This window comes from Myxocyprinus asiaticus, chromosome 46 (assembly GCF_019703515.2).
Source record: "Myxocyprinus asiaticus isolate MX2 ecotype Aquarium Trade chromosome 46, UBuf_Myxa_2, whole genome shotgun sequence".
NCBI classification, from domain to species: domain Eukaryota; kingdom Metazoa; phylum Chordata; class Actinopteri; order Cypriniformes; family Catostomidae; genus Myxocyprinus; species Myxocyprinus asiaticus.
In genome coordinates, this window is record NC_059389.1 from 12117501 (window position 1) to 12141761 (window position 24261).

General features: G+C 37.8%; 1 protein-coding gene across 11 annotated transcripts in view; it reads right to left on the reverse strand.

Annotated features, from left to right (window-relative positions):
* LOC127435631 (Wilms tumor protein homolog) overlaps positions 1–11556 on the reverse strand; it is a 30223-nt gene extending 18667 nt beyond the window's left edge. For 2 of the 11 annotated variants that reach the window (XM_051689241.1, XM_051689238.1), the window contains exons 1-4: positions 10758–11556; positions 7000–7122; positions 5243–5345; positions 531–611 (exon numbers count right to left, since the gene is read on the reverse strand). In XM_051689241.1, the coding sequence (XP_051545201.1) occupies positions 531–611; positions 5243–5345; positions 7000–7122; positions 10758–11154 (704 nt within the window). In that variant the 5' untranslated portion in view covers positions 11155–11556. Of the gene's footprint in view, positions 1–530; positions 615–5242; positions 5346–6999; positions 7123–10757 lie in introns of all 11 variants that reach the window. The other 9 variants (XM_051689240.1, XM_051689239.1, XM_051689236.1 and 6 more) reach the window with 5 other exon arrangements.
* Positions 11557–24261: the final 12705 nt, after the last annotated feature.

The following is a 24261-nucleotide window of genomic DNA, read 5'->3' on the forward strand; positions in this document are numbered from 1 at the left end:
TAAGGATTTGTAATACTTGTATGTCTCTAAAGTTGTTTATATGTCAAATGAATTATGTGTTGGATTATGTTTAGATGCATGTAAATACGTAAATATTGTACGTTTTAGTGTCTAAGCAAATATAGCTATGTGTGCTAGATTCTACTCTACGAATACTCATGACATCTTGTTGGCTAGTACCACAAAAATGACAGAAGTTATCAAAGTTCTAACAGTCTTGCTAGGATGCCAGAATGATTTTGACTGCTTTTCTGACATTCAAGTTGGCAATGCACCATAAAAGGAATAGAACCCCAAACCTTTTGGTTTGCACACATACTGTAATTCAACTTGAACTCACAGACTTATTCTCACACTACCAGTAGTTAAACTCCCCCTGTCTATCTAGAGTAAGTACCAGTCCAAATGTGTATTTAATGAAGAAGATTAGTTATCCCCTTCTAATCATAGTTCACAGTTGAGACAGATGTGTGCTAATCCAAATCTCAGAAGTATTTCTTACATGAGAGGAGTGGGTCATGTCGACCTACCTCTTAATAGTGGACGCCAAAGAGTTGACAGGGTTCCACGCCATGCACTCCAACTGTGAAGCCATTTGGTATAAATTATCACTGCTGGGAATCAAAACAACAGAAACACGATTAAAAAAAAAAAAAATGTGTATTTGGATCTGACGTCTGTAATTTGTTTGATGTAATATAATTTCTCCAATCCCAGCTTGATATGCCATTTGTCGGTTGAAATTGTAATGATTGTGCATCTGTGGCACTATTAAAACAAACCAGGTTTGATGATGTGTCGTAATTTTAAGATGGCCAAATCATGTGAGTTTACTCCCACAGAACAATGTTATTACAATTTTTCCAAAGTTTAAAGCCTAACCCAAACCTAAACCTGACCATAAAGTCTGACCCTTAGCCAAGCCCTAGGAAAATAACTGTTTTGTTCCACGGAAGAATGAAAAACATTGGGGTTTTGAAGGAGTGTTCTTACAATTTTTCCAAAGTTTACCCCAAACCTAAACCTAACCTTAATTTTAATTGGAAAATAACTTTAGTGTACCATGGAAGAAAGAAAACATCAGGGTTGGAACAAGATGAGGGAAAGGTATTCCAGATTATTGACATACATCAGTCATTTGTATTGCATAAAAAATATATATAGCGAGTAACCGAATTTGTTCACAGACATTTTCTTTCTTAAAAGAAAGTGTTGGAAATGTATACCGAAAACCTGTTTGAAAAAAGTAACTATTTTATGAAATTCTATGTGATGATGCTAGTGGTGCAGAAATGACTTCAGCTATAAATGCAAGCACAGGGGAAAGCTCTTAATATTAATAGCCAGCAATAACCGTCGGATGTAAAGAATGTGGCGGATGAAAAATGGCCCAGCTTTTGACAAAGGCATCCTGGGTAACAGCAAATGAATGTGTCACATGTGCACAAAAAAGGGGGTTACCCACATGGGGTGATCAGTTAATCAAATCAGGACATCCCTCTGACCAAAAACCTGCCATAAGTTATTAAAAGCATGTCTGTAGGACCATTAGTTAACCTACCAGGTGCTCACCCAAACACATAGTTTGGATTTATCTCCAGCAACTCTGACATCATAGTGTTTCATCATAGACAGGGAACAGCATACGACGGTATGAACTGGTACCTGGTACTGTGCTTGCTTCACTTTGGTGGGAATGTTCCAGTATTTCAGCATCAAGTGAGCTTGCTTCAAGAAAATAGTGGCTGAAGAAGCCAATCATTGTATATGTTCCTCCCAGTTTAGCAGTAAATATACTGTAAGCAACGTTCCAATACAGTTTCAATAAAGATAACTGCTCTCTTTGGTAGTGACAGTATCAAGGAGTGCATAATCACTAGTTTAACTAGTCTAATTTTAGTTCTCGATTTATCAAATGTGGACATGCTTTATTCCAACCACCTTGTGCTACCTAAAAACAGTGGCTCAAACCTGAGGCCTGTGTAAGTACAGAGCTCTAGGTACCAGGCATTTGATTTGAAAAGCAGCACAGCATTTTGATTTGAGAATTCCCAGCCGCCTCAGTGCGGCCGATAGGAGACTGTTTATTACAATGTCGCAAAGCAGGAACTGGAAAATGCAGTTCGCCCTGAGTCAAAGTCCTCTTATCATCTCAATTCTGTTATTTTGAATCTTTATGTTCCCTCTGGGCTGGAAAAACAACATGGTGAAAGCATCCATGGAATGTGAGATAATTTCGGGGCTGTAGTATGCGTACTGTTAGCCGAAGTTGCAAATGGAATTCCTCCGAGAACAGTTAACCACCTATCAGAATGAAAGAATTCAGAGCTGGTTTGAGAGTGCAAACGGGTGGTGGATTAGACCGTTTATCTTGGCTTAGTGCACACTGCTGTTCAGCACTTGACATTAATTAAACATATTCAACAGAACCCAGGTTTGATTCAGGAATACATCAAATTTAATTATACCAATTTGCATTAAAAGTGTTTTTTTTAAAGGGTTAGTTTACCAAAAAAAGAAAAAAAAAAAAAAGAAAAGAAATATTCACCCTCATATTGTTCTAAACATTATGACTTTCTTTTTGACATGAAACAAAATATTATATGTTTAGCACAATTTTAGTCTGTCCCTTTAAATGGGTTACTGATGGGACCCCTACCCCCCAAGTTTTATCCTGATAAAAAAAATAAAAAAAAATAAGAAAATGTAATTTTGTTACTGGAGTAACATCATGCACTTAATGAATCTATCAGTTCTCTAATAGAGTGAATATTTTTAAAACACAGGAAAAGCAAAGTCATTATTTTATCCAGGTGGAAATTACTACAAAAAGGTACGGAAGAGACGTGCTGAATTAATTTGAACATCCTGTACGATCAAGATCTCCAGTTCTCCTTTTCCTCCTCTTGTTGCTTAACTTCCCTTCCCCTGTGTTCTCAGTGGCAGCTTGACTTTTTGGAGCCGCCATAACAGATTTTGACGTGTCTCTGATTGTTGTGCAAGACTCGTTATTGAACAGAACTGGATTTGAACTTCCTGCACCCTGTGTCCTGACAACTATCAGTTAGACTGTCTGTAGCCTGTCTGAAAAATTTTTTTTTAAGAACTTGATGGTCATGTGCATTAAATGTAGACCTTTTTTTAAATAAGATTTCCTCCATATCTTTTAGGTTGCATTTCTGATTTTTAAAGTCTTTCTTTTTGTTTTACTGTCAAAAAATATAATGTAACCAAATGTTCAATATTGAGGGGACCAAATGTAAAAGTTTGAGAATTTGCCATTTAAAAATCCTTATTGATTGACCAATAATCTCATGCTGAATTAAAGAACACCACCTCCAACCAGAGCCGTAGCTAGTGGGGTGAAATGTGGTAACATTTCTAGGGGCCCAGTGGTCCAGGGGAGCCCACAACAAATTTGAATCTGTATTTTTTTAATAGGTGAGGGGCCCAGAGCAATATACAGTCAGGGGGCCCAGAATTCCTTGCAATGGCCCTGCCTCCAACTCAACCTAGCAAAGACAGTATACAACATAAATTCACCATTCAGCTAGGCACGTCAATGATCATCTAGGATAGCCAGAAATCTTGGGGTAGTGTTTGACGATCAGTTCATCTTTAAGGACCAAATCGCAAAGACAGCCAATCATGCAGATTGGCTCTGTACAACATTAGGAAGATTGGAGCTTTCAAATCTGAGCATGCTACACAACTTCTTGTCCAAGCTCTTGTCATATCTAGACTGGACTACTGCAGTGCTCTTCTAGCAGGACTTACTTCATGTACAGTCAAACCTCTGCAATTGATCCAGAATGAGGTGGCGTGTTCATTACATTTTCAGCTGGTTTTCAACAAGCCCAAGACAGTGAATGTCATACCTCTCTTCATCGAACTGTACTGGCTGCCAATGGTTGCTCGCGGCAAGTTCAAGGCATTGATGCTCGCTTACAGAACAACCACTGGATCCGCGCCCCTCTATCTACACATCTACTTCTCTGACCTTTACTTCCACTGTTTCTAAATGGTGGAACAACCTTCCAAAGCCACCCAGTTCTCTGACTATTTTCTAGAAACATCCAAAGACGCATCTCTTTCATGAACACTTGATTCAATCCTACTAATGCACTAACCGTCTTCTTCCTAATAAATAAATAAATAAAAATTCTCACTCCATTCTTTAATCTCTCTTAGTCTCTCAACTTCCTCCGTACTTGTACTTCTCTGAGCAATTTGAAACTTTGTATTACAGCACTTCTTATGTAATTGCCTCCGTAGGATGAATAGCTTTTGCTGTATTTGCTTCGGATAAAAGCATCTGCTAAATGAATAAATATAAATAATAAACAATAATGGGGGGCCTGGGTAGCTCAGCAAGTACAGACGCTGACTACCACCCCTGGAGTCACGAGTTTGAATCCAGGGCATGCTGAGTGACTCCAGCCAGGTCTCCTAAGCAACCAAATTGGCCCACTTGCTAGAGAGGGTAGAGTCACATGGGGTAACCTCCTCATGGTCACTATAATGTGGTTCTCGCTCTCGGTGGGGCACGTGGTGAGTTGTGCGTGGATGCAGCGGAGAATAGCGTGAAGCCTTCACATGCGCTATGTCTCCAGATTGAGGCGAGTCACTACACCATCATGAGGACTTAGAGTACATTGGAAATTGGACATTCCAAATTGGGGAGAAAAAAATAAAATAAATAATAATAATAATAATAATAAACTATAATATCGGGGCTGTAGTGAGCATGTCCCCCTCTGTTTATATGATAGAGACAGCCTTGCTGCCAAATAAGCATTAAAGAAATAATTCTCCCAAAAGTGAAAATTCTGTCAATTTACTGCTTTCAGAAGACTTGGAATATGACGCAGGAGTCGCATGGACTAATTTAATGATACTTTTGGGTCTTTTTTAAGCTTTAAATTGAGGCCCTATCCACTACTATTGTGAAAAAAAATGGGCCAAAATATTTAATGAAACATTTACTTTTATTTTCTGCATAAGAAAGTCATACTGATTTGGAATGGCATGAGAATGAGTAAATGATGACAGAATTTTCATTTTTGAGGGAACTAACCCTTAAAAGAAAGAAAGGAGAGCTACAACCAAGTACAAGCTTTTTGCACAGGAGTCAGGAATGCATTCTGAGTGCAGTTTGCTTCTGTACGTGCAATGTGTTTTGAAACATGATTTTGAAGACCTTGAGATGTAATCTGTGTGATAGATAGGATAGGAGCCCTACCTGTTGTAAGGGTTCCTCAGGAGCAGAGCTTGACTTCCTGTACAGCTGTCAGAGGGAGTGTGGCAGCCATACACTGGAGGAGGGACAGGATACTGCTGGTCACCTGAAATGTAACAAAAATATGAAGGAGAAGCCTTGATAGTGTTTGTATCTCTGGCTTTTGCTTTCTAACATCTAAATAAATATCAAAATGTATGCTTTCCCACACATTTTAAGTCATTATTTACAATGAATTTTCCATGATTTTCCGGTAGATTGGGATTACTGGATATTAGAAGCTTTTAAAAATTATTTTATTGAGAATACGCTTGCAGAGAGCAATTTCTAGCCCAACAAATATTTTAGAGACGGCAGAACTAAAAACACATATTCAATAAAACATTTTTAAAAAATGACTTTTTAAGAATGTATTAATTTCCATGACTTCTCCAGACCTGGAAATCAAAATGTGAAAATGTTCTGATGTTTTCAGGATTTCAGTGGCTGTAGGAGCTCTAAGCATGACATACCAATGTTCTTAAGATGACATAAAAACATATATTTTTTATCATTTATTTTGGCGAAATACAATACATGACTCTAACATCTATCTGTTGAACATTTTTGGGTAACACTTTACAATAAGGTTTTATTTGTTAACATTAGTTAATGCATTAGGTGTCATGAACTAACAATGAACAATATTTGTTTACAGCATTTATTAATCTTGGTTAATGTTTATTCATGACAATACAATTGTTCATTGTTAGTTCATGTTAGTTCATAATGTATAAACTAATGTTGACAACTTTTCCTTTTAGAAATATATTATGTTGAAATGTACGTTAATCAAGAAAGATTTATGAGTGCTGTAAAAGTATTGTCCATTGTTAATTCATGTTAACAAATACAACCTTACTGTAAAGTGTTACCCATTTTTGTAATGACATAACATTTTCTGATTCTTTCTCTTTTTACTAACTCTTTCACAATTCCAGACTCTCACACCATCATTTAGAGAGTTATCATTTTTAATAAGCTTTGTTTTTAATATTTCTCTGCCTAGTTTATCTAATGAGAATGAACAGTTGTACGATTTGTTTGTCTTGAATCCCACATGGAAAATGTCCATGCCTAGATGCTCAGAGTATCATAACTTTGCTGTTTCAACCAAAAGCATGATTGAGCATGTGTGGTGTAGTCCATCTTACAAAGGGAATATAAGAGCAAGGGAGGGTTGTGGAGACATGGCCGAGTACACTTAACAGTTATGAAAACAACAGGCTGACTTTCTTTGAAGCCATAAAGCATGCAGACCTCTCGTTCTCTGTTTCAAAGTGCAAATGAGGAATCGGTGCCTTGGCTCATCCGGCCCTCATATTGTGAATGTGTCCCATGGTAGTTCTAAACATTCCAGAAGGACTCTCACATTGCCGTGTCTTCTGGTCACTAGCTTGGAGACCTTGGGGAGAATTTACTGCAGTACAACAAACACCAAATTGCCCGGATAGCCGTTTGCTGATGTTTAACACTATGACGTGAGTAAGAGCACATAGGACTATGAAGGGGAAAAAACAGTGTGCTGATTTACTGTTCAACGATGAGAAATTTTGTGCAACTTGCCCCCAGAATGACATTGCAGAGACCACTCTGGAAGTTCAAAGAGCAAGGGCAAGTCGAATGCTTAGAAAGTGTGTGCAGATAAGAGTCTCCACCGATACATAAATTTATGCAAACACAATAAAGCATAATTTAGTGCATGGTGTGTTCGTATTTACCCATGTTGCTTTGCTGCACTATGGGGTCCTCATGTTTGAAGGTGTGGTTGGGAAACTGTGAAGTGTGGTGGGAGGGAGTGTGTCCATAGTTTGTGGTTCCATCAAAGGGGACTGTGCTGTAACCTGGGACAGATAAACATAAATGAGTATGTGGTAGGGGTGCACAATTAATCGAAAAAAAAAAAAACAAGATTATAACAAATGCTGCAATTAACTAATCATGAAAAGTGTCAATTACATCATTTAATTTAGATCTATTCCTATAGTGTCAAGATTTTCTATTTACAAAATGTTTGGTCCGTTGTATGAATGAATGCAATCAACAATCAAATTAGTCTATTAGCATATCAGAAACGACAACCTAGTATTCTAGTATTGTTGTGTCGAACACAAAAAACATATTTCTTTGTATAATTTATTTAAAATGTAAACAAAATTTGCAAACACTTGTTTTTTTATGCAATAAAGCAGTTCAGGAACAATTCTCAGCTTGTTTTGGATGTGTAGCCTATATAAAGAATATGGCATGAGTCAGAAATGTTGTTAGATATTCAGAAATGGTAGTTCTACTATGATATTCTCCATCGAAAACTTTTATTAACAGGATTTTGCTTATTATTTTATAGTTATTATGTATGCAGCTTTTACGAGACTACATGGTATATTTGTACTTTAAAAAAATTAATTGCAGCACCTAAAACATACACGTTCCCTTATACATACATATTTTAAAATCTTACCATTTGTGTCTTAGTTATTTTAGAATTACTTAAATATTCCACAGCAGGATCAGAAACTTTTTAAAAAATGCCCCTGAAATTCAAAACGTGTTGGCAAAAAAAGCCCCCACAATAAATTCTTCTTATTTGTAACTGCTATAATCTGCTATAGTTTTTACAATTCTATTATAGTTGATGTTGATTTAATTCTTATAGTAAGAGGTAATACATTTTCAGTCTTGATCATTCGTAATAATGAATTGACTGAATTTATTTATTTAAAATAAAGTGGTGAGACACAGCTTATGAGTTAAATGATTGGAAGGTAAAAAAAATACACCCTCATGAAAGTAAAAAATGCCACTGAATATCAAATGCAGGGGCAAATATTTCCCCTTTAGGTAAAAAGACTGAGACTGAAACGAGCCAGCTGTGTGTGATCCAGAAATAAAAACACAGAAACACAAACAAAGAGCTGCTCTCTACAAACACACAGCTTCTTTCCAGCTAATAGGAATATAAGATTACTCCTTGGATCCCCAGTGGCGGTGAGCGGACAAGCTGTGTGAGGAAAACAAACACTGGCAGGACAGTGCAGCCGAGAGCCGACACCAGGTTCAGGGGGTGAATTATGCCTCTGTCTAACCCCAGGTCAGACGTAACATCGTAAATCACGGTCTCCTACCACCATCTTCATTAATTACAAGCCAACAACTTTCACCTCGAAAGAGAAAAAACTCATTAAAGATGACCATTTCTCTTCCACCCTACCAGGACTCAGCAAGGGTTGAAACCTGGGAGTCAGTAAAGAGCTATTGTCACTGGCTGTAAGTGTGACCTTTGATATTGCTTATAGAGTGGCAGTACTGACAATTAATTGTAGCTTTAGATTTCCAAAAGGCAATTTAGTACCTTTAGTATCAGGTGGCTTGTAGTGACATTGACTCAAAGCATTGAAAAGCGGATCTCACAAGATTTATACTTTCGGGGTCATCTGCTATTATTTATTATTACTGATTGTCTTATTCTATTATCATCGATTAGGAAATATATCACACTCTGTTTCAAGAGAGGGTTAAATGTTACAAAAATATGCACAACAAATTTAGAAAGTTAGACAAGTATATGATTGGCAACGTGGATTTACTGTAAGTGGTTTGAAAGATTGCAAAATATCTGTAATGTTAGGTATTCATTGATGAATAAGACTATGAATAACACATAAAATGCATAGAGATAGTAAACTGTGAACTTGAATTTTATGTAACCAATTACTCAGTTGTCTTAGCGACATGTTAACAGTATAAAACAATCAAAACATAACTTTTTTTCTTTTATTGTTCCTTTGTGTATCAATTGTTATATTGTATTGATCTAGTCAATTATATAAAAAAGAAACATTTGTAAAAACTCATTAGAAGTTTGCAGTACTTTTTACATTTCGATTTTACATATCTGGGTTATTGAATATCAATTATATGCAAATAAAGCCTCCAAAAATATGATTAGCCTATTGAATTATGTACTTCATTGTATTCATGCATGTAAGTTTGCACTACTTATTAAACTGTCTAACTCTATCCATTACAAAATCTGGGAGTTTGGGTATCAATTATATGCAAATAAAGTCTGCAAAAATATGATTTTTGCATTATGTACTTCACTGTATTCATATAGGCTGCTGCATTTTATTAATTGTTTTGGTAAATAAGACTTATCTAAATGCATCTTTTATGTCAAGGAATATCATGTAACAAATTATTTATGCTTAGATGATCTAAAATAAATTATATTTTTGGTTTATGCTATTTTAATCTTTTGGGTGTAGAAATACTATTTACAGGTGCATTTTTTCTTATTTGTTTAAAAAGATGGCTTAATCACAATGAAAAGGAAAAATAATATTTTTTTTTTCTTGTCTGACTGCAAAATCTTTATTATCCCATAAGTTGAAAACCCCAAGCCAGAATCCCAAACTCTATTATACACTGACACAGTAATAACTTGCATGTTTTAAATGACTATGTGTTGAGGTGTTTGAAGCATATCTGTAAAATGACTGTGAACTGTTTTGCCAAATACAGAAGCATTGAGATACGTAATTACTCAAGATAGACAAATATGAGGCGATGGCCCTGGTGACAGACAAATCACAGAATGCATTTACTCAATGTATGTAAACTTAATGTTAAAACAAGTTCACATAAGCAAGTCCTGACAAACTACAGTATTAACGCTCTTCAGAAGTTGCTCAATACAATACAAATGTACTGTACAAATTCCCCTGCTCACATTGAAGATTATTCAGCTAAAATATTATACAGATTTTGTAAAACATGTTAAATTGTCAATAACAATTTTATTGCATTTTATTGACAAGAACTGTACAGATTAAGACTTCATAAGTTTGTCACTAGTGCCCCCCTGATTTAAATGAGGGTTTAAAATAATGATTAATTTGCTAATACAAATTCATTCAAATTTTTTACATTCTTTTTAGGATATTTTTGACAAAAACTAAAATAAATAAAAAGCTTAATCAATCAATTCATAGCACTGTTGTCATCTTTTAGCATTATTATTAATGTGCATGCAGCTTTTTAAACATGCAGCAGTGACTTTAAGGCAAATGCAGTAACTGGACAGTTTAGATCGTCTAACTTCTAAATTTCACAAACAAATAATGATGCTGAGAGTGATAGTATGATGTAAAATATCCCAGCTAAAAATTAGGAGCATATTTCCCTCAGTTGTACTGTAGGGTTTTCAAGAATTTAGAAAAGTCATCAAATATAAGCTTAACTGTGTGTTTTAAATGTGTATTGAGTAGACACAATGTCAAATGATGGACTGAACAGTTAAATAAATGATATAAGTTATGTGCTCCATGAGAGTAAATAGACTAACTTTCCCAGCTTCTATATTTGATGATTTTTGCCCTTAGAATACACAGTAATGTTAGTAGATGATGGAAAAAGCTTGGCACAGTATCACAAAAACAGACTTAAATTTATACAAAATAACAAAGGAGTTTCTCACCCTGATTCCTGGAGCTGGGCTGGCTGTCCATGCAGTTGGACAGGTAAGGGCCATTGCTGAACATCCTAGGCTGGCTGGGTGGAGGCTGACTGGGTGTAGGGGCCCCAAACGCTCCGTACCTGCAGGCCCCAGTGCCGGTGAACTGTCCGGAGAAGTGCACAGTGAAGGCACTCAGACCACAGTGAGGGTCCTCATGGGGGTCGGCCGTACCCCAGCTGGGCTCCTGCTTGATGAAGGAGTGTGGGGCCAGTGAGCTGTAAGGTGCATTGGTGTGGAAGTCCAACACTGGAGCCCACTGAGGAGTGCTGCTTACGGGCAAGGTGCAGTTACTGTTCCCCCCTGGTATTGCAGGCACTGGCGAAAGTAGGGTGTTCAGGTCACGCACATCAGATCCCATTTTTATATACTTGTTACAATACACCTGAGAACTAGAGCAAACAGGCCAAGCACAGAAACAAGGTTCAACGGATCTGATTTGAGTTAAGTTCGGTGCAACAAATCCAACGCAAAAAGCAAAGTCAAGTCCAGCAAGGTGTCATCGCTTTGTCAAGTTTGCTCAAAACCAACAAGAGTCACTCCAAAGGTATGAAGATGATGCCAAAGCAGCTGTCGCTTTCAGTCAGAATGGTCCATGTTGCACTGGAGAATTTTGGGGAGAAAAGGAAACGGGTCAGTAGGGAGTGTCCAAGCAAACTTCTTGTAGCTCTGTGAATGAAGTAAGGAGAGCAGGAGAGAAAGCAGAGGGAGAGATCGGAGAAGAGGTATACCTCCTTTTTTTTAAGTGTCTGTTTTCTTTGTTGGGCCTGGGAGCTCACATACAGAACCACACTGAGGAGTCGTAGGAGGAGGAGCCAGAGCTAGTGATGAAAGATGAGTGTAACACTTCATTCATTTACTTCCCCCTGTACACTCACACAGCATGCAGGGAGTCTCAATTAACTGTGTGTGTGTGTGTGGGGGGTATAATCTTTGAAACAAATAGTAGGGCACATTTTAGTAGCACTGTAAAACAGTTTATAAATGCACTTCAAAATAGAACCTTGGCTGTGTAATATCTTGGAGAGTAGTGATATGCTAATTTTAATAACGGACTGTAGCCTTTCCAAGGACTGTATCTCATGGAGATTTCTCCAGACGGTAGAAATACATTTGAATAAAAAATTTGAATCGGTTTGTAAAAGGTCATTCTATTCATTTTCCGCGCCAAGTTTTAAATGTATAGTTAGGTATAAGTTTTTTTTATTTAGTCTAAAACAGTTCTGAATCTTAAGGCGCTTAACTGCATAACCAGTATGAAGCGCGTGACCTTACAGCGTCATAATGACCGCGCGCATGCTCGCGCTTTATCAGCGCCACATCCATCAAACTTAATGTTTTTTTTTTTTTTTTTTTTTTTCTCTCGCTCAGATGACCTTATATGCATGAAACAAATGTGACTGCCCCTTTGTAATTTAGGACATCTTATTACACTTTTTAAGGGCTTCAGATATGGACCAAACCAATGGCAGTAAAGAAAATAATTAGGCTTATTCAGTTTAATAGCCAAAGTGGTTTGTTGTAGTCTATAATTTTTTAAGCGTAGACGGGAATGCTTAATTATTAAACTGTAGGACATATCTGATTGTTTGTGGCGTAATTTCATTAATGACATAGCGGGGGGGAAAAAAACCTTGCAATAGTTCATTGATTCCAATACTAATTTAAACAAAATAGTAATAATACAAATAATAATACGCTAATAATAATAATAATAATAATAATAATAATACACGGGCAGTCAGTAGCTCTTACTATTAGCCTATCTGATATAATTTTCTCTGTTTAATATGATATTTTCTCTGTAAAAAAACAAAACAAAAAAAAACGAATCAAGGGGCAGTGACAATATTACAATATTTTTTCTTATATATTTTTTTTCTATTCTATTCTATTTTTGTAACAGCCTAATCTATTATGTTCTAAGGCAAAAAAATAATAATAATTAAAAAAATTACATATAAAAATATAGATATATGTGTATATATATATATATATATATATATATATATATATATATATATATATATATTTTTTATTTTTTTATTTTTTATTTTTTTTGCTTTTGAACTGTTTATTTTACATGTTCTTTTCTTTAAAAAGAAAATGAAATGAGCTCAGGCTTAATATCAGCAATGAAAAGAAACAGCAACGAAAAGAAACTCGCGCTACCGAAGATTAGTTGTTTTTTATTTGAATTAGTATATATTTTTAATAGGCATATTTATTTATTTTTTTAAGTTCTCGTACTTATGCACAATTAAATGAAAAGGCTTACTCTTAAGGGAAATGGACCGTTAGGACATGTTGTCTTTAAGTGCAGAACGAATTTTGATTAGATAAAAGCGAGCTCATTATCATCTCATTAACGTATGAGAAACTTATATGCAGGTGCTGACTGTTAGTTGAACTCTTGAACCTGTAATAATTTCAGTCAAATACAAACGAAATGATTCCATTTCTAAAAAAAAAAAAAAAAAAAACATTGAATTTTCATATTTTAAAATGTCGGCCGTTATGCAAAACATAGAAGCGGCGCGCGTTTCATTTATCGGATCAGAAAAACAGTCCACATGCAGATAAATGCGAGGTCAGAGCTTTTTAACAGTAAATGTAAATAAATCCTGATGAAACTCTTTTTGCCTTACAGTTGCCGACCATACAATGCAGCACGATGAAAGGCCGATGAAAAATTGAGATGTTGCGATGAGGACATAAGGAGGGATGACTCAATTATAACACTGCACAATCTGCCGTGAGGAAGAGAGGACTTACACACCCCTACACACACTCCCGTCCGCAAGGGCTGAGGTCCTGCTTAACCTCTGGCTCACTGTCTGAAAGAGAAAGTATTATTACTGGAGTCCACATTTCTAACCTGAGATGGACCTCATCTGGAAGTCCTCACGTTCAAGTTGGAGATGTGAAAACAAACGTATCCTGTATTGTATTGTTAGCACTTAGTCAATTTTAGCCCTAACTTTTAACCTAACCAGGGTGCATGGCATTCATAACTATTTGCATGCAACAACAGTAATGGACACTAACGAAGATTGTAGTTTCACAGTGGTTCGCAGTCACACTTTGGTCTCTGAAAAATATAGTGCGACACAATACACGCCTGACATCCAGACACTACAAAATAACAGCGCATTAATAATGAACGTGCAAATTATGGATAATCATTGCAAAAGACTCCAGTGCATTTATCTGTAGGCTAGTAGAGAAGCAGGACAATAGAGGTTAAATTAATATTCTTGGTACAATACAAGTTTAGTTTAGTTGACACACAAAGATTAATTTCGACTTGTACCTCTTTTTCTAAAAAAAAAAAAAAAAAAAAAAAAGTTAAGATGAGGCACTTACAAGTGAATGGGGCCAATCTGTAAACATTAAAATACTCACTGTTTCAAAGGTATATCCACAAGACAAACAATATGCGTGTTAACATGATTTTACTGTGATAAAATTGCTTACAAACCTTTTCTGTGTAAAGTTATATACTTCATTGCCATGACGATGTTACACCATAAACCCTAAACAACTTTACAGCTCAAATAATAGGCTATGTGTGTTTTAACAGAAGAATTAATGTGCTTTTATAAAATTATAAGCTTCACATTTCTGCCTTTAAACCCTCTAAAAATTGTCCCCATTCGCTTCCATTGTAAGAAGAGGAGGGAAGAGTCTAAATTATTTTATGTGGTAATCAACATTATGGCACAAATGCTGTCGATTAAAGGAATATTCCGGGTTCAATGCAAGTTAAGCTCAATCGACAGCATTTGTGGCATAATGATGATTACCACAAAAAATTATTTCAACTGGTATCTCCTTTTCTTTAAAAAAAAGCAAAAATCCATGTAACCATGAGGCACTTATAATGAAAGTGAATGGGGCCAATTTTTGGAGCGATTAAAGGCAGAAATGTAAAGTTTATAATTTTATAAAAGTACTTACATATATTTTTATGTTAAAAAAATACATATATATTATTTGAGCTGTAAAGTTGTTTTAATAGTAATTTTTCAGATCGTTTTAGGGTTTGTTGACATTACATCGTCATTGCAAAGTTGTAAAATTGGCTATAACTTTAGACAGAAAAGTTTATTAAGCGATTTTATCACACTAAACTCATGTTAACATGAATCATGTTTATGTCTTGTGGCTATACTTTTGAAACAGTGAGTATTTTAATGTTTACAGATTGGCCCCATTCACTTCCATGTGAAGCCAGAATTAAAGCCTGCCTTGTTGCTTTTGTACCCTGATGTAATTAACTTGTTTTTTTTTTTTTTTCTCATATCACAAAAAAAACAAAACATTCGGGCTATTAACAAAAGATCTGGGGCTTCAGTTAATTTTATTGTTTACAGATTGGCCCCCATTCACTTCCATTGTAAGTGTCTCACTGTAACCCAGAGTTCTTTTTTTAAAGAAAATAAAGGGCAACGCAAAATGTATTTTTGTGGTAATCAATATTATGCCACAAATACTGTCAATTGAGCTTAACTTGTATTGAACTCGGAATATTCCTTTACCTGACTATGGGGTGCTGAAAATGTTGTCAAATGGAAATGTACTTGATAAACAGCTTAAATAATACAATACATTTGTTGGAGCCTATAGGTTGGTGTGACTATTTTTTATTTTATTTAATTTTTTTGTCATTTGGAAGTGCTGTTAGACCAACTTAAAATGAAGGTCTTTTGTTCTGTATACAAAATAGGCTTTACTTGATCCATTGGTTAAAATGTTGGCTGTCTTGTGTTTTATCACAAGAGGCAGTTACTAGTGTCCTTCAAAGTTTCTTCTGTTTTGATGTATGAAGACTTTAAAGGTTATCTTCTCTGCTTCTAGTCTTGCCAGCCATTTGCTTTCATAGCAACAGTCACACAAACATTAGTGGTGGAAGCCAGACAATGCCAATCTGAGAGGTCACTGTTGCTATGAACTTTACACTGTGAGGAACAGAAAAAAACAACACCTCTCTCAACATAATCTTTCGGTCATTCACCCAAAAAAAAAAAAAAAAAAATATATATATATATATATATATATATATATATATATATATATATATATATATATATATATATATATATATATATATATATATATAAATGATCTGTTCCTCCACTTGCCTCACCCATTTCGTTCATCACAAGTGTCTTTAAAAAGAGTTCGAAAAAGTGACATTCAGACACTCAGAAGCCGTGCCATCAAGATGTCAAGAAAACTGCTGGACCAGCGCTGTATTAAGCTGCCAGTTTTGTACATCAAGTCCATCCCTTTAACCAATTAGCCGAGATCTGTCTTCATCTGTAAGAAGTTTAGGCCTCAGTGTAGCCGGAAGCGCTGACCAAGGTGTAGGACGTGGCTAAGCAGAGGCAGTTCTCATTAAATTGATGAGCTGAGATCTTGTTCCGTATACTTCACCATCTGGAATTGTAGTCTGGGGTTCTGCTGAAAGCTGCTGACCCAGGATTCAACTCTTCAACTCAGGGAAGAGGAGCACGAGGAAAAGAAAAAGTCTGTCGTGTCAGCAGAAGTCACTGTGTCAAAGTCTTTTATCTTGTCATCAGACTGAAGAGTTTTGGAATAAAGGCTTAGATTAAACTCAGTCTTTGGCAGCACAAAGAGGCAGAGTAAAGGGTAGATGGAAGTTACCAATCTAGTTCTCCAAATGTTAATGACTTGTGATAATTTGTTGTTGGTTAAATGACTGTAGGCCTGTATCTTGTTGATTCAGTCACTAACATCTTGTTGAAGCTGACATGGTGAGGGAATACCTGAATGATATACAAGTAAGGTGAAAAATTTAAAAATGTTTGGCTTCAATTAAGTTGTATGCAACTCTATTGAGTAAATAATGAGTTTTAGTTACCATTAGGCCTCACCTCATCTTCTCTGCTGAACTCCCTCATACACACACACACACACAAATACACTACCCACTCCTTGCTATTTTTGCTCTGAAAAAGGACCATAGGTTTTTCTATCTTCCCTCGAGGGGGTCGGAGAAATTATGTAGATGTCTATTGCCGCATTTCTGAAACAACAGCAAAGAAAAAGAATTGCTCCCCTGGCCATTCAATTGCATTTTTCCACTTAACAAACAACAAGTTATCTTTAAATAAAACCTAGCCGACTTTTAACCAAGTGCTCCACAGGCTTAAGAAAAACACAGCGGTCCAAGTGACCCTGAAAATATTTTGTTTTTCCAAACCTCACTATTGCATCAAAGAGCTCGAACTTCAAGGTAGAACCTCTGCCGACTTCATTTGTACATCAGACTAATTGATGGCCCCAGATGATTTCCACTCTTTTGATAAATCTCTCTTGGAGTCCTCTGAGAGCATTTAAAGGAAATGAGAAATGTTACTGCTCACCCATGACAAAGGACACCAAAGTTTGAATATGCTTGTGGAGTCTTGAGCTAACAGATTCCACTTGAAGTGCCGATTTATTGTAAACATGAGAAGACTTGTGATTAAAGTCATAAGTAATGAAGTGGACAGCTCTGAACACAGTGGACAACAAATGTAATGCATGTCACCGCTGACAGAGAACACACTATCTTTGTCAAATAATTAAAAGCTCTGTTAGCCACAGATGTGTGGTGAAATGAATCATCGTCGTCCTTATCAGCAGGGGGCTTCGGCAAAACGCAATGTTACATTGCTGGACATGAAATTTTCCTAGTCTGCTTCAAAACAATGCCCCACTGTTCGTAGCATCTTTTTCACACACATACTCGGGTTTGTTATCACTCTTTTTAACTTTTCTGTCCAGCAAACAAACACCCACACACACTGAGATTCATACAGAATTAAAAAGCACAAAGTGTGTGCTAAACAGACAGGGAGGATAGAAAAGTCACTGATATTGAGGGAAAAAATGAAAAGCGTTTTTGTTCGGCAACTGCAAAAGAGGCCCCTGTCACTCCCATGGACTTTATCTGCTGATACCGGGGCCCGTTCACAGCAGTGCTGTTGGCTGACCCAAACGCCACATGCAGTGTACCAAGAACACTGCGCAGGTGGCTGTCTTTGTCCTAAGGGAGTCAAAGAACTGATGTTGAACTGGTTCCGGAACTCATCCCTCAATTTTTAAATAAAAGCAAAAGTCGCGGTCACAGAAAGGCACCAAAAATTGAAGTGCATGGGGTGAGGCAAAAAATACACACCGTTTCAAAAGTTTAGCCACAAGACTACAACATTATATGCATTAACATGAAACTAGGGTGATAGAATGGCTTACTATCCTTTTCTGGGTCATAGCAGAGACTATTTAGCAGTGATGGGCCACTTCTATTAGAAATGGGAGAAATTGGAACGCCCAACAGATGTAGGAATTCCTACATTAAAGGTAAAAGAGCCAATCACCTTTTAGTTATAAACATCACCTGTCAATCAACTCAAGAATGTGCATGCGCATTAGTTATTGCCTACAAGTCTGGAATTTTATTTTATTTTTTACCTTATCTGAGGTGAAGAAGCACAATTTATGAATTCAGTGTTGTCAGATTTTACTGCAGATTTGAAATATGTTATTTAATTGCAATCTTGACCAACCGCTTTTGAGAATTCGGTATTACCCCATTCAAGTAGATAGGATCTGCACTTTCATGACTGGAAATAGCTTCCAGAGAGCATTCCAAAGATGGTCGACAGTGGACTGACTTGCTAGAAAGACTTTGGTTATGTTCAATCTTTTAACTTAAATTTCATGACAATGTCGCCTAGAAAAAGCCAGTAAACCTGGTAACATTCTGTAACAAAGTTCTTAGTTTTCATGACAAGGGAGGAAGCAGGAGACGGCGAGATCCAACTCAGAAGGGCTTTATTTCCCACAGCTTCACAGTAAATATATAGGTTCCACTTTTCAGTGGGCACACTCGAATTAATGCTTTTCAGCAACACAAAACGCACTCTGGAACACACTGCTCCGTGCAGCTCTCTCTCTCCCTCCTCTGTGGACTGGGCCATCTATTTTCTCCCCCGAATCTCACTGTGCACATAGAAACAGTAATTAGTAACAATACATCTCAGGTAGATGTCTTTCCCTCTTTCTTTCTCCCCAGATGGGCGCTCAACCACACCCTCACCTCCACATACCCCCACCGCCCCACTTAGGCCGTGGGAACTATCCGGACCACCTCAAACTTGAATGGCTGGAGTGCCAGATACCAACGGGTGATCCAGGCGTTGGCATCCTTCATGCGGTGGAGCCATTGGAGCGGGGCATGCTACAAACAGAGGTAAACGCTCATCCCAACAAATAGTAACAGAGAGTGAGGACTGCCCACTTGATGGCCAAACACTTCTTCTCTATGGTGCTGTACTTCGTCTCCCTTATAGAAAGCTTTTGACTAATGTACAGCACTGGGTGCTCCTCCCCCTCCACCACTTGGGGCAGAAAAGCACCCAGCCCCCTGTCTGATGTGTCCACCTGTAAAACAAAAGGGAGAGAGAAATCAGGGGAATGCAGAAGCAGCCCGTCACAAAGTGCAGCTGTGTGAAAGCCCGTTGGCATGGCTCCATCCACTGGATCGGGTCTGGAGCTCTCTTTTTAGTGAGATCAGTCAGTGGGCTGGTGACTTCCAAATAATTAGGCACAAACCTTCGATAATAGCCAGCCAGCCCCAAGAACTGTCTCACCTACTTTTTGGTCTTAGGACTCAGGCAGGTCGCAATCTCTGCGGTTTTATCAATTTGGGGTTGCACCTGCCCATGCCCCAAGTGGAACCCCAGATACCTTACCTCCACCCATCCAATCCCTTTGTTAAGTCCAGTGTCGAGTAAAAGCGAGCCATGCCTAACCAATCGAGCAGTTCATCAATACGAGGCATTGGATACCCGTAAAATTTAGACACGTGTTGATTTTTCTATAATCCACACAGAACCAGACCAAGCCATCGCTCTTAGGTACCAGAACTACTGGGCTGGCCCAATCACTATGGGATTCTTCTATTACCCCCATATCGAGCATGGCCTTTAATTCTTCCCATACCACCCGTTTCTTGTGTTCGGGTAAGCATTAGGGCCGGCTGCGTACCACTACCCCGGGGGTTGTCTAGATGTGATGTTCTATGAGGTTAGTGTGGCCGTTACTGTGGTTTTTTGCAATCTGGCAAACTCTGTACATAGTGACGGTGAGAGGTGGTCTCCACACGGTACCGGAGTGAATTGATTGGATTTTAGGCTCACCTCCAGACAGAGCTCCTCCCTCTCCAGAACTACCGTCGCCAAGGATATGTGGAATGCTTCTCTCCATGGCTTTAGGTTGAGTTGGTAAATCTGACGAGCCCCGCCCCTATCCATATGCACTACCTCATAGTCGACTTCCCCAGCTCGCTGTGTGACCTCAAAGAGCCCTTGCCACTTCGCGAGTAATTTTGGGCTCGATATGGGCAGCAATCAAGTAATTTATCTCCCTGTGCAAACTCCCATAGCCGAGCTCCCCTACTATACAGCCGGGACTGACGTTCTTGTGCCTGTAGCAAATTCTCCTGTGATAGACGCCCCAGTGTGTGGAGTTTTGCTCTCAGGTCAAGAACGTATTGAATTTCATTTTTGCTTCGTGAAGTTCCTTCCTCCCAATTTTCCTTCATGACATCTAAAACATCATGGGGCTTATGCATATTTAATAATTCAAATGGGGGAAACCCTGTGGAGGCTTGCGGGACCGCTCGCACTGCAAATAACAGGGGTTCGAGCCACCTATCCCAGTTCCGAGCATTTTCATGTACAAACTTACTAATCACATTTTTTTAAGGTTTTATTAAATTGTTTAACCAAGCCATCCGTTTGTGGATGGTACACGCTTGTCCGAATCGATTTAATACCTAATCATTCATACAGCTTGCATAGTGTACGTTACATGAAAGTAGTGCCCTGATCAGTGAGGATTTCTTTCGGAATCCCCATTCAGGAGATTATTCTGAAGAGTGCCTCTGCGACACTACATGCTGAGATGTTGCAAAGAGGCACTGCATCCGGGTATCGCATTGCGTAGTCCACCAGAACCAACACAAAGCAATGCCTGCATGCTGACCGTTCTAATGGGCCGACGAAGTCCTATATATTTACTGTGCTTTTGGAGTGGCCGGCGGATTCACTAGCTGACATTTGAGGTATTTCGCACACCACCGGCTAACATCCCCGTAAATGCCCGAACAATATAAAGACAGCTTAGTGTTTTCCCCTGTCCCAAGTGACCTGCCATCGGACTATGATAAGCTGCCTGGAACAACATTTCCCAACGGCTCATTGGTGCTAACAACTGGGTTGTATATTCTTTTGTCTGAGCATCCTGCATCGCTCGATACAACAGATCATTTATAATTGAGAAATATGGTTATGTGAGTGCAATGCGCGACTGAAGGCCAATTAGTTCCCAGAATTAGTGGATGGGTGAGGTGGGAACCACAGCCTCAATGTTATGCTTTTGAACCCAAAATAGAATAGTGAACGCCCGGAGACCGCCTCTGCCGATTCCTCAGCAAAGACGTCAACAGGACGGCCGTGCTGAAAGCAGGCCAGGGGATCAGGCAACCAGGTGAGGCATTAGGAGACTGATTCCCCAAGGGCCGAAGCTGGACTCAATAAAACACCTTTCAGGCCTACGCTGGGTCCAAAGTTGGTCGGATCATTTTGTCAAGGTTTTGGAGGAAGGACCCAAGATGTAGGATGGCAATGAAAGGTGTTTTATTAAAACAAAACAAACCCAAAAAAATACAAACAAAACTCTCACAAGGGAGAAAAAAATAGATAACAAAATAAACTAGGAACAAACCGACTAGAAAACTGGACAAAACAGGAAACAATACTCTCACTAAACTAAAATAACAGGAAGAGAAAAAACAAACCAACTGGGCAAACTAGACAAGAAACGACATGACTAGTCTAAAGACTGAACAAAACAAAAACTATCTGACCAGGAAGACAATACAAAGGAGAGAATATAAGGGGAAGGAAGGAATGAAACCAGGTGCTGTCCATCAACACAAGCAACGCTAATCAGCGATGCCACGGCAATGCTGATTGCACTGCTGAGCAGCACCAGGGGAAACACAAGGGAGAGAAGAAAACACAAGCACATGGGACAACCTAAGAGTTGGGTGGAGGAAACTGTCAGGGCCCTGCCACAACAAGAATAAAACAAGATAAAAATGGCAGGATCATGACAGAAGACATCCTAAGCTTTCTTGAAAAGTATAATGTTAGGTTATGCGTGTTTGGAATGGAAAATTTCCAAAAGTGTCCAACTTTAGTTTAATTTTTTCCAATAATTTCAGTTTTTATTTTTATTTTAGTTAAATAATTTCAGTTTTCATTAACTATAATAACACTGCTCCTAAACCTAACCTTCCCATACAAAAATTAACCATGGTTTTACAACAATATCCAGAGTATCACCATGGTATTTTATAGTAAAATCATAGTAACCACAAAATTAAACATGGTTACTGTATTAACACCATATTACTGTAGTAGCACCATGCTTAATTGCATTAAAACTATGGCTTGCGCCAAAAAACATGGTTACTACCTATAGTAAAACCATGATTCATTTTCCCCGACCGATTCAACTCCCTGACCATCACCATAATCAAACCACTGCAAGGAAATAATTCATTTTTTATATTCATTTATATGTATTATTCTAAGTAGTGTTAATGGAAATATTAAGAGTGTAGACAGGAAACAGGATGAGAAAAAGTGGGACAAAAGACGCAATCGAACCTGGGTCGTCTGCAAGAAAAAAGCACATCAACACTGCCGTTACACCCCATGCCACTTCAGCGATATTTGGGGTGCAGTTTTTCTTTAATTTCTGTGTTTCCACTAGACTATTGGAGTGTAAATAGCCATGCTGTGTGGCAGGTGCTATTTACACCTAAGTCACTATGAAAAAAGGGAGGGGGGGGGACAAGTTGAAATAATTTTCTGTGACAAACAACATTATGCCAGAAATACCAGATACTGTCAATAGAGCGTTGTTCTATTGAACACGGAACATTCTTTGAGTTAAGTACTGTTAAAGTTCCCAATTGACCTGTTTCATGTGACGTCACAGTATGACCGCACTGCCATGTTTGTGACCAAATTCCATATACTTTCAATGTGCTGCGCTGTGAGATGTGACAAAAGTCTGCAAAATTTTTGTTTCTGATAAAGTGATACTGCTGTTTACTTACCAGAGCCAAAATGTTATTTTTCGTTCAATAAAGTTTTCTTTTTTAAATGACACGGCTTCATTCTTCCAAAGTTAAGCAGCAATGAAGGGAGAGAGCAGGGATAAAAACACTTCTGGGTCTTTGCTCATTTATTCAGACATATCAGTTATCTGTACACATGTCAATTATATTTATAACATCATCGAGTCGGATACAATTAAACTGGAAATGCATATAGGCTATAGGACGATGTTATTCATCGCACCCAGACTGTTTAAAGGTATGTCATAATTGTAACACATTGTAATAAGTAAAAAAGCACTATAAATGTCAATATACAGTCCTAAATATTTAATGTATATATACTAAAGTTAATCAACAAACTACACATTATGAGATTATAAAGAACAGGCTTTACACCACCTGACTACAATGTAAACATTTGTCATATTCATTAATATGCCTCGGTTGCTTTCCGTGTATTCTTCATTAATTAAAAGCAGCTCTTACATTCATACAGACAGGATCATCACTGACGTTTTGTAGTATTGTGTCCAAATCAGAGCAGAAAACAAGACGAAAACGTGTAACTTCTGAATGAGAGATGTTCACGGTATACTCACCGGTCACACATCATAGTCGCTGGCATTCGGAGGTAAATCGTGGAAACAATATAATGTTCTTTGACAGTAAAATTTGGCAATATTTGCACTGACTTGAGACCTGTATACACCTTTCCTGTGATTTGGCATGGATCAAAAGCTATTTTTGATGTTTTTCTTGACATCGCTTTACGGGTGTTTTTCAATTGACCACCATTACTTTCTCCCGCTGATGGTCACATAAATGGCGGCTGCGGGGAAAAAGTGACGTAACTGAAACAGGTCAATACAAACACAGACAAGTGGCCTTAAACTTAAGTGAGGCACAATGTTTGAGACAGAACCATAGTGCCATTTGAGCTTTTTTGAGATCAGTGTACAAAGTGTTAAGCGATCTTTAGTTGGAATCAGCATGTTTTCAAGACGTTTATAATCGAAAACTCTTGAGAACTCTTAATTTTAAGTGTCCCGTTTTCAGAGCAAATTTAACTGGATCTTGGCCTTGCTGTGCTACACAAAGCCTGAGCCAGAGAATTATCTGAGATCCACTGAGGTATTTAAAACAGTGGCTTGCCTTTAAAAAGTCTGAATGCAGAGAAATTCAGCATTTAAATGGATGCGGGAAACTGTCCAACGTTACCTAAACAAAGAGACTCTTGGAGAGATCAGCCAGTGAGGGTAT